At 47.8% G+C, this 14,292-nt stretch overlaps 3 protein-coding genes across 3 annotated transcripts; 2 read left to right on the top strand and 1 right to left on the bottom strand.

Annotated features, from left to right (window-relative positions):
• Nucleotides 1–667: 667 nt before the first annotated feature.
• LOC6600765 (uncharacterized protein C1683.06c) lies at nt 668–1,754 on the top strand (the record flags this gene model as incomplete). Its single annotated transcript, XM_026992900.1, has 3 exons — nt 668–739; nt 812–1,261; nt 1,340–1,754. Coding segments are annotated over 3 exons (903 nt in total), but the record flags the coding sequence as incomplete, so codon positions are not given.
• Nucleotides 1,755–8,421: 6,667 nt separating this feature from the next.
• Nucleotides 8,422–10,243, top strand: LOC6598598 (uncharacterized protein C1683.06c). Its single transcript, XM_002023507.2, has 4 exons — nt 8,422–8,487; nt 9,185–9,262; nt 9,335–9,784; nt 9,863–10,243. The coding sequence occupies exons 1-4, from the start codon at nt 8,422–8,424 to the stop codon at nt 10,241–10,243; spliced, it is 975 nt and encodes a 324-aa protein (XP_002023543.2).
• Nucleotides 10,244–10,310: 67 nt separating this feature from the next.
• LOC6598599 lies at nt 10,311–11,047 on the bottom strand. Its single transcript, XM_002023508.2, has 2 exons — nt 10,919–11,047; nt 10,311–10,863 (listed from the first exon to the last, which is right to left on the bottom strand). Exon 2 carries the CDS (start codon nt 10,860–10,862, stop codon nt 10,461–10,463), a length of 402 nt encoding a protein of 133 aa, XP_002023544.1. The 5' UTR covers nt 10,863; nt 10,919–11,047; the 3' UTR covers nt 10,311–10,460.
• Between the last annotated feature and the right edge of the window lie 3,245 nt (nt 11,048–14,292).

Here is a 14,292-nt window from a genome sequence, read left to right on the forward strand (position 1 = left end):
CCAGGAGTTTCGTTACTTCTGTCGCTTTCTGCGTAGTTCGAGTCGGACACATGTTCTTCAGGGGGAAAAAAAGATCGCTGATGATGAAGAGTGGGTAAGTTGAGTGGTTACTATTTGAATGAATACAATTTTATGGGTGGCTTGTTAATTTCAAAATAAAGGCGTTTATTCGATTCGATCGGACTATCGCTCAAAAGTACCGATATTGTCTTCGCAGCTCCCTGTACATCGATAAGTAGAATCAAAAGTCGCGGATATATTTGATCTAACATCCTGAGCCAACAGAAAATTATAGTCGATTCAGCCCAAATTCAGAAGTAGTTCAGTAGTTCCATTGATGTTATATCCATATTAATATCCTTATCAATATATTCGCCGTATATCGTATCCACAAGTCCACTGGAAAATGTAGAAAAAAATATCCAATAATACGAAGCATACCATTACGAAGTCTAGAAAATTAAGCTCAGACTCTTTTGCCGAGAGTAACCATCCGCAGCGTCCTTTTCAGGCATTTCAAACACAAATGAAAATAAGTTTTACATACGATAAAACAATAACTAATAGTTTCTCAGCTGATTTCTAGCACGATACACAAATTCGAAAATGCATAAAAAGAACGACTGGACAGAGTCGCTCTTGGCTCCATACGCCGTAATATCGACTATGCGGCAACACCACCCGCGAGCATGAGGCGCGCAATATGCGACGCATCCTCAACGCCAGCGACAGACAAGATGTGAGTACACGAGTACGAGTACGAGTACAGGGAGAAGAGAGCATGTGCATATGGTGTTTGGTGTGATTCCAGGTGCCCATCTATCTGGGGGCCGTGGAGCCGCTGATAAGCTGCAGCGAAGATGACAAAAAGTATTTCCATGGATGCGACGGCTTCGGCGACTGTCTGGCGGCGTGTGACAGCGAGGAGTCGCTAGAGAGCATCGTGCAGGCGGAGCATGCGGTGACCGCCATTTACAAGCTATGCCGCCAGCGACCCAAACAGATCACTGTGTTCGCGGTGGGGCCACTGACCAATCTGTCCCTCGGCTTCACCATGTACTGTGAAGAGTTCGGCCAGCAGTTGAGGGACCTCTACATCATGGGCGGCAACTATCAGGGCGTGGGCAACTCCTCGCGTTCGGCGGAGTTTAACTTTCATTCCGATCCGGAGGCCGCACATGCCGTGCTGCTCAAGACACACTGTCCGATCACCATTCTGCCCTGGGAGGCTTGTCTTCCAGAGCGTTTCAACATACACATTGTGAGTAGAAGAGCCCGAGAAGAGAGCTCCCTCCGGATAGAAGGTACATAATTCATTTTGTTTCTGTTTGCCGCGTAGAATTGGCGCCTGGAGCAATTCGCGGTCAGAGCGGCGGCCGTCCAGCATTCGGCCATCACACTGCTGAACCGCGTGGAGAGCGCCCAGTGGCTGCCCATGATGGAACAGTATGGGATCGACACGTGGAATCCCTGCGATGCTATTGTGGTGGCAGTTTGGCTCTTCGGGGACCGGCTCGTGCGGAAGCAAAGTACGTGGCATGCCACAGTGGACCTGCGTGGCACGCATACACGCGGCCAGATGGTGCTCGATCATCTGCGGGAGCGGGAAAAGTATCCTGAGAACGTGCGGATCATCGAGCTGGTCGACGCCGAGTTCTTCAAACGGATTGTCGAGTGGGTTGCGGGGCTGGATGGTGGGGAATTTCTGTTCAATAAATAATAATACGAGTAGTACATAAAATATATTCCTAAAGTGCACCAATATCGTTGCCTAGATTCTTCGTTTATTAGGCTCGTTTGTTAGCCTCGTTCGTTAATCTCGTGTGTTAGGCTCGTGTTATTGAGTATGCTATGTTTTGTTTACCGAGAGTTTGATATGTACAACGTATCGTGGCCGAACAGGGGCAGTGCAGTGATCAAACTGCATAGCCAGGGCCCTTCTATGCTAAGTCACTTGCTTAGCTCGGCGAAGAAGTACTCCAGGCCGTGCGCGTTGTCCCACTTTCCATCGATGAGTGCCTTCTCTTGGACCGACCTCAGGGCGCGGATGCAGTCGACCATCAGGGAACCAAAGTCGTTGCTGAGGAGACTCACAATTTTGGCGTAGCTAGCTGTGGCCGGGCTGGGGGGCCGGTTCACATAGCCTATGAGAATGCGTAGCAGCTGCTCCTTGCGGTCGGGCAGGCAGTCGGTGATCAGTAGTTTCAGTCGACGGATGTGGAAAAAGTCGGCGACGAAATCGACGCCGTCTAGTTTAGCCATCAACTCGGCAATCAGTTCAATACGGTCGTCGGGGGTGAGATCCTCACCGCGCCGAGCTTGCCACTTCCTCTTGCGATGATGACCGTTCATTCTGATAGAACATTGGGATTCTCACTGATTCTGATTTTCAGACAATAAATACATACGTATGTGCCCTAATTGAAGAAAGGAATTCGAATTAGTGCAATTTGTTCACTTTTCACTTCTTCTTGGATTGGTCTTCGGCAGAATCCACGCGTTGCTTTCTTCAGGGAGGATGCGAACCATCCAGTTCGAAATTACTACTGAAAATACAGCGAACTTAGGCGTTTTATTGTAACTTTTTTCTAGTTTCTCAATTTTTACACAGAACACTCACTGAACTGAACTGACTATTAACTGCCTGATTTGTTGACAATATGTGAACAAATGTTCCTATGGCCTATTCCGATTGACAAAGCCGGCGAAAACAATATATATTTTCTGTCCCCGCATTGACAGCACTGGCTTTGTAAAGGTAGCACCTTTGCGGCTTCCTAGCTTCATTTTTTAGCACCAGGAGTTTCGTTACTTCTGTCGCTTTCTGTGTAGTTCGAGTCGGACACATGTTCTTCAGGGGGAAAAAAAGATCGCTGATGATGAAGAGTGGGTAAGTTGAGTGGTTACTATTTGAATGAATACAATTTTATGGGCGGCTTGTTAATTTCAAAATAAAGGCGTTTAAAAAGGGTTTTAAAGGGTATGAACCGTCGCGGCAGTGTTTAGGGGGTTTTGAAGTCCTCGAGGATCGAGGTATTTTTCGCATAGGCCAGTAGTTGCTGTGGCGTCCTCTTGGAGGCATCTTCCAGTGATGCCAGCACTGGCGCGCCCAAGTACTTCCTCCTTGCCCTTAAGAGAGCAGGACAGTTGCAGATGAGATGTTCTAGGGTTTCGGTTGCCCCAGGTTCGTCACATTTCCTACAACTGTCTCTGTTTGTGATTCCTAGCTTTGTTGCATGCGCCGCAGCCAGGCAGTGTCCCGTTAATATTCCCACTAATAATCTGCAGTCCTTCCGTGGTAGGTGCAGCAGGTAGTGGCTGAGTTTGTCATTGCGGTCCTTGCACATGATTTTCGAGGTTCTGCAGGCGGTGGTACTCCCCCACCTACTTTCGGTTTGTGACCCGGCCTGCTTTTCTAGATCGCTTTGCAGCGTTCTGAGGGAGACAGGCACGTTCTCGGTTCTCGTATTCGCCAGCCCGACGCCTTCCTTAGCTAGTACGTCCGCCGTCTCGTTTCCTTCGATTCCCTGGTGGCTGGGAATCCAATAGATCCGCACTGACTTTGTCGTGCTTAGGGTATCTAGTGCCTCCCTGCTCGCCAAGACATTTCTGGAACTGACTGCGGACGACTGCATGGATTTTATCGCCGCTTGGCTGTCGACGAATAGGTTGACCGCATCGTGTGCTCTTTCAGTGAGAAGAGCGACCTCTGCTGCTTTCCTGATGGCAAAAACCTCTGCCTGGAATATGCTACAATGGTCCGGTAGCTTATATGACAGCCTTATCTCAGGGTCTCTACAGTATAGGCCCGCTCCTACTCCTCCGTCCATCTTGGAGCCGTCCGTATATATATTGAGGTGCTCCGTTTGGTTTCTTCCGATTTTCCAGTCTTCAGGTCCCAAAGATGTTGTTTTTACGTCGAGGCATGTTTGGGGGGTCATGTAATCAGTTGATCTGTTAATTTCCAATTGAACTATGCCCGTATTCTTGTGGCGACATATTTCCTGAAGCGATAAGGCGTTGTGCTGCCTTTCCTGCAGTCAGACGGGCGTGGATGTCTAGGGGTTCGATTGCAAGTAGGGTTTCGAATGCTTTTGTTGGGGTTGACCTCAGCGCCCCTGTAATACAGAGCAAAGCCTGTCGCTGAGTCTTTTCCATAAGCTTATGATACGTTTTCTTTCCAGTAGCTTGCCACCACACTAAGACTCCATACAGCAGAGTTGGTCGTACCACCGAGATGTAAATCCAATGCATCAGAGCCTGAGACAGGCCCCATTATCTGCTGAGCATCTTCTTGGATGCATAAAGCGCAATGGTGGTCTTCTTCACCCTTTCCAATACATTGGGTTTCCATGCCAGTTTACTATCCAGTACTGTGCCCAGGTATTTGACTTGTGTTTTTGGGGTTAGCCTAGTTTGATTGATCTTCGGGGGGTCCATATCGGTACCTTGTACCTCTTGGTAAAGAGGATGACGTCCGTCTTGTCCGCGTTGATACTGAGTCCTACTTCTTCCGCCCACTCGCGTATCTCCCTGAGTGTTCGTTCCATTAGTGAGCTGAGGGTCGATGGGCAAACACCCGTAATAAGTATGCTTATGTCGTCCGCATAAGCTGTTATTATTGGGGCCTTCCTTTCGTATCTCTTGATGAGGTCGTCGACCACCAGATTCCACAGGAGGGGCGACAGGACTCCACCCTGGGGTGTGCCTCTGTGTGCCTCTTTCACCATGGAAGCGGTGCCCCACTCTGATTGCACCCGTCTGCAATCTAGGAGGTTCCTTATCCACAGGTTGATTGCTGGGTGTGTATTAGTTGCTACCAGGCAATTTGTTATTGCTTCCGTAGCCACGTTGTTGAATGCTCCGGAGATGTCCACGAATACTCCCAGTGCATACTTTTTATTGTGAAGGGCTTTCTCAATGGTAGCTACTACCGAATGTAGTGCGGTCTCCACCGATTTCCCTTTAGTATAGGCATGTTGGTTGGTTCCCCCATCAGTCCCCCTACCTCATTCCTGATGTGTAAGTCCAGCAGCTTTTCTAGTGTTTTTAGAATAAAGGAGGTAAGGCTTATCGGTCTATAGTCCTTGGGACTCGCATGGCTGCACTTTCCTGAATTTGGGAGGAAGACAACTCTCGAGGTTCTCCATTGGATAGGGATATAGCCAGTACTTATACAAGCTGTGAATATTGCGGAGAGCCATGGGGTAATCGCCTCTTTGGTCACCTGCATCGTGGCTGGGAATATCCCGTCAAGCCCTGGTGCTTTTGTGCCCGCAAAGGAGTCTATTGCCCAGTGGATTCGCTTGGTGGTTAACAGATTAGTTGGGGTGTTGTTCCTCGGTTGCTAGGTCCTGGTGCTCTTTGGCATCAGCGACCGCGGTGCAACCAGGGAAATGTTCCTCCATTAGTGCTGTTAGGGCTTCGTCACTGCCCTCTGTCCACTGTCCGTCATCTAGCTTTAATTGGCTTTGTATGGTAGGCTGCTTAGAGAGCAGCTTCCGTAGCCGTGCGGTTTCTGGTACCTTCTCGATGTTGGAGCAGAAGGTCCTCCGCGAGTTCCGTTGTGCTTTACGTATTTCCTTCTTGTAGCTCCTGAGTAGGAGTCTATATTCCTCATAGACGATCCCTTCGTTCGATTGTTTGGCGATCTTAAAGAATTCCTTGAGGTTGTCCCTTTGAAGAGAGAGATCCCGGCTCCACCAGAGTGGCTTGGACCTCTTCTTCGTCCTCGAGGGTTTGCACGATGTGTGGTAGGTGTCCAGCAACGCGTTGGATAGGGTCTCTAGAGACTTTTCTATGTCCTCCGCGGATTTCACTGTGCCCGGACTCGCGAGCTTCGAAGTAACTGTCTTTTTAAACTTTTCCCAGTTTATATTCCGGGGGTTTCTATAGACTATGACCTTCGAAGAATGTTTGAAGTCGCACTTAAACTGAATGTACTTGTGATCTGAGAAGGAGGGTCTTTCAAGGACCCTCCAGCTAGATACCGTAGTACTGTTTCCCGTTGCAAGTGTTAGGTCTAGCACGTTGGATGAGGTCGGACCTACGAAGGTGTGCTCCTCCCCGACGTTTGCTATATATAGATTAGTTGCTAGTATAAAGTCTAAGAGTGACTCACCTCTATCATTGATGTCGGTGCTTCCCCACACATTGTGGTGGGCATTGATAGGTGAGTTGATAGTTTTTGGTGCCGGCTTCTGTCACCAGGCTCCTGAGTTCGTCGGGTGGTGCGGGTCTGTCGTGAGCCATGTAGCAGGAAGCCACCAGAAGGCGCTTTTCCTCACTTTCCAGCATCACAACCGTCAGGTCATCCGTGCTGTAATGAGACATAAGGTAAGCATGGATTCCCTTTCGTACGAGTACGACGGTTCTGTTCCTGCTTACCGATGTTGTGTAGAACCGATGTTGTGATTTGAGGACTTTAGTCTGGCCACTGAATTGCCTGTCGCAATCCAGGGCTCCTGGACTAGAGCTATGTCGGCGAGCCCTTGCTTAATGGCGATGAGAAGCTCCGCCGACGCTACCTTGCTTTTATGCAAGTTGAGCTGCAGCACACTCAGCATGGATGGCTGGCTCACTTGCATCCGACGGGTTGACTACTAACGTCAGGCCACCGTCTTCCTCGTCTTCGTCCTCAAGCGCAAGACCCTGGGCGGCCTCCACGATGGACTCGAGACCTAAGTCCTTTTCCACCTTGCCTACCTGCAGGGTATGCGCGTCCTTGTCCTCAGGGTGGCGCTTTTTGAGGCGCAGGTAGACGCTACCCATGGGTAGCGCTACCCACGTGGGCATAGGGGCCGCGGGGTCTTCTTCCATGTTCGCAAGCAGTGCGTGGACGAGACGCGCGTGAACAAGCTTCCACTGTGCCGCTGACATCTTGCCGTTTTCCTCGCTCCGGTCGATGAGTGCCACGATCAAATGTCGTTTGGTCACATGGCTGACCTTCGCTTTCGATTTCGATGGCTTCTTGGCCACTTTCGGTGGAGGGGCTGCACTCTTGGGCCCGCGTTGCCGCTTGCTCGCCAGAGTATCTTTCATGGCACTCTCAGTCGAGCGTTGCCTCTTGGTGGCCATCATCTCCTCCACCTTATTGGCATATTCGCCATTCGACGCCCTCATCTGTGGCATCTGGGCGTAATGTAGTCGGCCCTCCTCTACTCGCTGCTCGGCCCAGGCTAGCTTGACCTTCTCCTCCTGGGAGATGTCTACTTTACCTTGCAGCCGGCTTTTGATATTGAGGGCCGCTTTGCATTGTGCTTTGGCCTTCATCCCCTCCCTGGAACGCTTCGGCCCTTCCCTACGCAGGGAGCTGGTACCTGGTTCTGGACGCGACGCTGGACGCGACGGCTTCGGCAATAAACAGATCACAGTGCTGCTGCTCTAGTTTATCCCAGGTGAGACTTCTTCAGGTCCAAAGAGTTTGCTTGGATCTTTCCTGGGAATGTGCGGAGCGTCGAGCTGGTTCTTCGTTTATTAAGCTCGTGCGTTAGGCTCGTGCGTTGCTCGTGCGTTAGGATCGTGTGTTGCTCGTGCGTTAGGATCGTGTGTTAATCTCGTGTGTTATGCTCGTGTCTTAGGCTCGTGTTATTGAATATGCTATGTTTTGTTTACCGAGAGTTTGATATGTGCAACGTATCGTGGAAGAACAGGGGCAGTGCAGTGATCAAACTGCATAGCCAGGGCCCTTCTATGCTATGTCACTTGCTTAGCTCGAAGAAGAAGCACTCCAGGCCGCGCGCGTTCTGCCACTTGCCATCGATGAGTGCCATCTGGTAGACCTCCAACAGGGCGCGGATGCAGTCGGCCATCAGGAGATAGAAGTCGTTGCTGAGGAGAACCACAATTCGGGCGTAGCTAGCTGTGGCCGGGCTGGGGGGCCGGGTCACACAGCCTATGAGAATGCGTAGCAGCTGCTCCTTGTGGTCGGGCAGGCAGTCGGTGATCAGCAGTTTCAGTCGACGGATGTGGAAAAAGTCGGCGACGAAATTGACGCCGTCTAGTTTAGCCATCAACTCGGCAATCAGTTCAATACGGTCGTCGGGGGTGAGATCCTCACCGCGCCGAGCTTGCCACTTCCTCTTGCGATGATGACCGTTCATTCTGATAGAACATTGGGATTCTCACTGATTCTGATTTTCAGACAATAAATACATACGTATGTGCCCTAATTGAAGAAAGGAATTCGAATTACAGTGCAATTTGTTCACTTTTCACTTCTTCTTGGATTGGTCTTCGGCAGAATCCACGCACGCGTTGCTTTCTTCAGGGAGGATGCGAACCATCCAGTTCGAAATTACTACTGAAAATACAGCGAACTTAGGCGTTTTATTGTAACTTTTTTCTAGTTTCTCAATTTTTACACAGAACCCTCACTGAACTGACTATTAACTGCCTGATTTGTTGACAATATGTGAACAAATGTTTGGCCTATTCCGATTGACAAAGCCGGCGAAAGCCCGCATTGGCAGCACTGGCTTTGTAAAGGTAGCACCTTTGCGGCTTACTAGCTTCATTTTTTAGCACCAGGAGTTTCGTTACTTCTGTCGCTTTCTGCGTAGTTCGAGTCGGACACATGTTCTTCAAGGGGAAAAAAAGATCGCTGATGATGAAGAGTGGGTAAGTTGAGTGGTTACTATTTGAATGAATACAATTTTATGGGTGGCTTGTTAATTTCAAAATAAAGGCGTTTATTCGATTCGATCGGACTATCGCTCAAAAGTACCGATATTGTCTTCGCAGCTCCCTGTACATCGATAAGTAGAATGAAAAGTCGCGGATATATTTGATCTAACATCCTGAGCCAACAGAAAATTATAGTCGATTCAGCCCAAATTCAGAAGTAGTTCAGTAGTTCCATTGATGTTATATCCATATTAATATCCTTATCAATATTCGCCGTATATCGTATCCACAAGTCCACTGGAAAATGTAGAAAAAAATATCCAATAATACGAAGCATACCATTACGAAGTCTAGAAAATTAAGCTCAGACTCTTTTGCCGAGAGTAACCATCCGCAGCGTCCTTTTCAGGCATTTCAAACACAAATGAAAATAAGTTTTACATACGATAAAACGATAACTAATAGTTTCTCAGCTGATTTCTAGCTCGATACACAAATTCGAAAATGCATAAGAAGAACGACTGGACAGAGTCGCTCTTGGCTCCATACGCCGTAATAGCGACTATGCGGCAACACCACCCGCGAGCATGAGGCGCGCAACATGCGACGCATCCTCAACGCCAGCGACAGACAAGATGTGAGTACACGAGTACGAGTACGAGTACAGGGAGAAGAGAGCATGTGCATATGGTGTTTGGTGTGATTCCAGGTGCCCATCTATCTGGGGGCCGTGGAGCCGCTGATAAGCTGCAGCGAAGATGACAAAAAGTATTTCCATGGATGCGACGGCTTCGGCGACTGTCTGGCGGCGTGTGACAGCGAGGAGTCGCTAGAGAGCATCGTGCAGGCGGAGCATGCGGTGACCGCCATTTACAAGCTATGCCGCCAGCGACCCAAACAGATCACCGTGTTCGCGGTGGGGCCTCTGACCAATCTGTCCCTCGGCTTCACCATGTACGGTGAAGAGTTCGGCCAGCAGTTGAGGGACCTCTACATCATGGGCGGCAACTATCAGGGCGTGGGCAACTCCTCGCGTTCGGCGGAGTTTAACTTCCATTCCGATCCGGAGGCCGCACATGCCGTGCTGCTCAAGACACACTGTCCGATCACCATTCTGCCCTGGGAGGCTTGTTTTCCAGAGCGTTTCAACATACACATTGTGAGTAGAAGAGTCCGAGAAGAGAGCTCCCTCCGGATAGAAGGTACATAATTCATTTTGTTTCTGTTTGCCGCGTAGAATTGGCGCCTGGAGCAATTCGCGGTCAGAGCGGCGGCCGTCCAGCATTCGGCCATCACACTGCTGAACCGCGTGGAGAGCGCCCAGTGGCTGCCCATGATGGAACAGTATGGGATCGACACGTGGAATCCCTGCGATGCTATTGTGGTGGCAGTTTGGCTCTTCGGGGACCGGCTCGTGCGGAAGCAAAGTACGTGGCATGCCACAGTGGACCTGCGTGGCACGCATACACGCGGCCAGATGGTGCTCGATCATCTGCGGGAGCGGGAAAAGTATCCTGAGAACGTGCGGATCATCGAGCTGGTCGACGCCGAGTTCTTCAAACGGATTGTCGAGTGGGTTGCGGGGCTGGTTGGTGGGGAATTTCTGTTCAATAAATAATAATACGAGTAGTACATAAAATAAGTTCTTAAAGTGCACCAATATCGTTGCCTAGATTCTTCGTTTATTAGGCTCGTTTGTTAGCCTCGTGTGTTAGGCTCGTGTTATTGAGTATGCTATGTTTTGTTTACCGAGAGTTTGATATGTACAACGTATCGTGGCCGAACAGGGGCAGTGCAGTGATCAAACTGCATAGCCAGGGCCCTTCTATGCTAAGTCACTTGCTTAGCTCGGCGAAGAAGTACTCCAGGCCGTGCGCGTTGTCCCACTTTCCATCGATGAGTGCCTTCTCTTGGACCGACCTCAGGGCGCGGATGCAGTCGACCATCAGGGAACCAAAGTCGTTGCTGAGGAGACTCACAATTTTGGCGTAGCTAGCTGTGGCCGGGCTGGGGGGCCGGTTCACATAGCCTATGAGAATGCGTAGCAGCTGCTCCTTGCGGTCGGGCAGGCAGTCGGTGATCAGTAGTTTCAGTCGACGGATGTGGAAAAAGTCGGCGACGAAATCGACGCCGTCTAGTTTAGCCATCAACTCGGCAATCAGTTCAATACGGTCGTCGGGGGTGAGATCCTCACCGCGCCCAGCTTGCCACTTCCTCTTGCGATGATGACCGTTCATTCTGATAGAACATTGGGATTCTCACTGATTCTGATTTTCAGACAATAAATACATACGTATGTGCACTAATTGAAGAAAGGAATTCGAATTACAGTGCAATTTGTTCACTTTTCACTTCTTCTTGGATTGGTCTTCGGCAGAATCCACGCACGCGTTGCTTTCTTCAGGGAGGATGCGAACCATCCAGTTCGAAATTACTACTGAAAATACAGCGAACTTAGGCGTTTTATTGTAACTTTTTTCTAGTTTCTCAATTTTTACACAGAACACTCACTGAACTGAACTGACTATTAACTGCCTGATTTGTTGACAATATGTGAACAAATGTTCCTATGGCCTATTCCGATTGACAAAGCCGGCGAAAACAATATATATTTTCTGTCACCGCATTGGCAGCACTGGCTTTGTAAAGGTAGCACCTTTGCGGCTTCCTAGCTTCATTTTTTAGCACCAGGAGTTTCGTTACTTCTGTCGCTTTCTGTGTAGTTCGAGTCGGACACATGTTCTTCAGGGGGAAAAAAAAGATCGCTGATGATGAAGAGTGGGTAAGTTGAGTGGTTACTATTTGAATGAATACAATTTTATGGGCGGCTTGTTAATTTCAAAATAAAGGCATTTAACCTCCGGATTCGATCCGACTATCGCACAAAAGTACCGATATTGTCTTCGCAGCTCCCTGTATTCATGTTAATATGTTCGCCCAGACAAAAAATATCAGACATATAAGTCGATAAATATTAAAAAATTGATATATCAATACATACTTAAGAACCATCCCTAGAATACTAAACCTGCGGTGACCGCTCTCAAATCATTTATTCCAATGGATTGGATCTAAATCCTTTTCGCTCATTCACTCTCAAACAATTTCTATTTGGCGCACACCACTTGCATCCAATCGATAGTATTGATGGTCGAATTGCTTTTGAAATAGAAACGACGAGATTTTTTCTTTCAGCCAATGAAAACTGTTTAAAATGTTCTTGACCATTACATGCACAAAAGTCCCGCAACATGGGCCGTACCCTGGGAAAAGGATATTATATAATTGCGGAAATTTTTGTCATCTCAAGCTGCAATATATGCACAAACTAGTCAGTATCTGTTTAAAAAGTATTTCAACGATATTTTTAAGGTAGTGGTCTCTGTAAGAATTGGTATTGGGATCAGGATATATACAACAATCTAATCAAATGCATGAATACGTCTAAAACATATCAATTTGAGAAAATGTATTTATTAATTACGTTTTAAAACAGATTGGAAAACAGTATCTTCAATAAAAAATTAACGAAATAGGGTATACAAATGCCCATACTCCATAAAAATGTTTTTCATATAGACCATGTACACAATTTACATTTTTGTTGACCTTTTTTGTTTAAAATTTCTTTTATACACAATACAATAAAAGGCGTCTTTAAAATGAACCAGTCTTGTGGGAAAATGATTCGTCAATCGGATTAAAGTTTGTGAGCAAGGCTGAGGGTTCTAGTTAGGTAGTAAAATTACCCGGAATATCAAAAACGAGAAATATTTATGAGGGACCTATCGATAAGTCCACTATTCCGCCATTTTGACGCGTCCATCGCTACTGCGCAGCTGCGGCGCCCACTGCAGGCTGCTGTTCCTATAAAAAGACCGACAAGAGCTGTTTTTTCATACATATATGTACATATATATTTTTTTTCTAATACTGGCACTATTTCTATTGACTAAACTGAATCTTCTTCAGATGTCTTTTGTCTTTCAATTAAAAAAAAATTAAATGTATACGGGAAAAAAACATGAATTGCGAATGGCATCTTTTTTCGATGAAAAAAATATGTTCTTCCCATTTTTCGATCAACATATTTTCACAAACAGTTGCGGAGGTGCTGCGGGGAGGTGCCTCTTGCCTGAGTCAAAAAAATGGTCCTCCCATTTTTCGTTCAACATATTTTTACGAAAAGTTGCGGAGGTGCTGCGGAGGAGTTGCCTCCGTCGCAGATACGGTCGTGGCGGACGTCTGTAATCAGGGGGTCTTTGCTTTTATATTGAGAAAATGCATGTCTAATCCTTAAGCTAGAAAGTTGTACATTGCGAATCTCGTGGATCAAACAAACGGTTGATTCTTCTGCGTACATATTAAAAATTTGTTTGTTTTTCTTGATTTCTGGAGGATTTGACTCATTTAACTTTAACAGTTGAGGCACGTCCACCGCGCCTTCATAAAGATTTTAAAAAATGTATTTACGTTTTTTTTTTTTACATTAACTTATTCAACTTTGACAGCTCTTAGAGTTTGGTGCACAGCATTTCTGGTCCTTTGGCCGTAACAGCGACTGGCATATTCCCTGAGCCACGCGACGTATGTTCTCAAAGCGGTGTTTCTTGCGTATCGTGCCCGTTTGCGTCGCCAGGTCCACATCTGGGACAACTAAAGTACGGCCAGGACATTACACTCCACACCCACAGATTAGATGACATGGAGCGATCGAGTATTTGAACTAGTTTTAAAATATTTTTTTTTTTTGTTTTTTCGAGATTGTTGTCGTCTCCGCCGGGCTGATGACCGACAGCATAGCAAGGCGTACTCTTAAACAGTCTTCAAAGTTATTTAGTTCTACGACACACACATTGCGGTCCGCCTCAGCAGATGGATCCGGATCCCTGTGCCTGTGCCCGGCTCCGCGCGTACGGGAGTCCGATTCCACATGAGGGCGAGGCATGAGTTCAATATCTTCTTGTTGCTGCAGAGCGCCTCCCGGCTGCTGGGTTTTTGCAATGATTAAAATGACCTTCATTCTGTGATGACAGATAGGCACTGGAAAACGTTTCTCCAGCATCACTGCCCTGGTCTGTTGTACATCAACCGTCGACATCTTCTGTTGAAGTGTTTTCCGATTCTAAATTTTAGTGTATAGTTTCTGAAGGGCTGGGCTGGGCTTCTGAGAGCGGTGGTGTGTTGCAGATCCGCTTCGGACAGCCCCCCACATCCACACCACCCACATCATGCTGTGTGGAGTGCCCTGAGGCCTGCGTTTCCCAAGAAGCGACCAGAGTGTGGGACACGCCCGTAGATTCTGCAAGTGATGATCAACTACAAAAGATTACTTACTTTGTCATTGCCTTGATAGGCGGAGGGAACAGCCACCGTAGTGTTTATGTGCTGTTCCACCAGTTCCACGGGTTGGTTTATGGGCAACGAGTCCGAGCAGATTGTGCGCTACAAGCGAGGATACCCTTTGGATAAAAAACACAGCCGCAACTGTGGCGGATCAGCTGAAATCGCTGCCCAACTGCAGCCAATGGGGTGGGATTCGTCAATTCGAGTATGTGGGAACGGGAGTTTAACGAGTGACGGTGGTACTGTCCACACGAAGTCGCTCCATTCGTTTTCCGCACAAGTCCATGTTACAAAACAAAAAAAAAAAATGTTTTTTTTTTA

The sequence above is a fragment of the Drosophila persimilis genome, unplaced genomic scaffold, assembly GCF_003286085.1.
Source record: "Drosophila persimilis strain 14011-0111.01,24,50 unplaced genomic scaffold, DperRS2 tig00000793-arrow-arrow-pilon, whole genome shotgun sequence".
NCBI classification, from domain to species: domain Eukaryota; kingdom Metazoa; phylum Arthropoda; class Insecta; order Diptera; family Drosophilidae; genus Drosophila; species Drosophila persimilis.

Excerpts from the sequence above, each read along its gene's own strand:
- LOC6598598 (XM_002023507.2), top strand. The coding sequence starts at position 8,422 with ATGTTTGGCCTATTCCGATTGACAAAGCCGGCGAAAGCCCGCATTGGC. Across the intron at positions 8,488-9,184 it reads GCAGCACTGGCTTTGTAAAG|CGACTATGCGGCAACACCAC; the intron begins GTAGCACCTTTG and ends ACGCCGTAATAG. Across the intron at positions 9,785-9,862 it reads AGCGTTTCAACATACACATT|AATTGGCGCCTGGAGCAATT; the intron begins GTGAGTAGAAGA and ends TTTGCCGCGTAG.
- LOC6598599 (XM_002023508.2), bottom strand. The coding sequence starts at position 10,862 with ATGAACGGTCATCATCGCAAGAGGAAGTGGCAAGCTGGGCGCGGTGAG.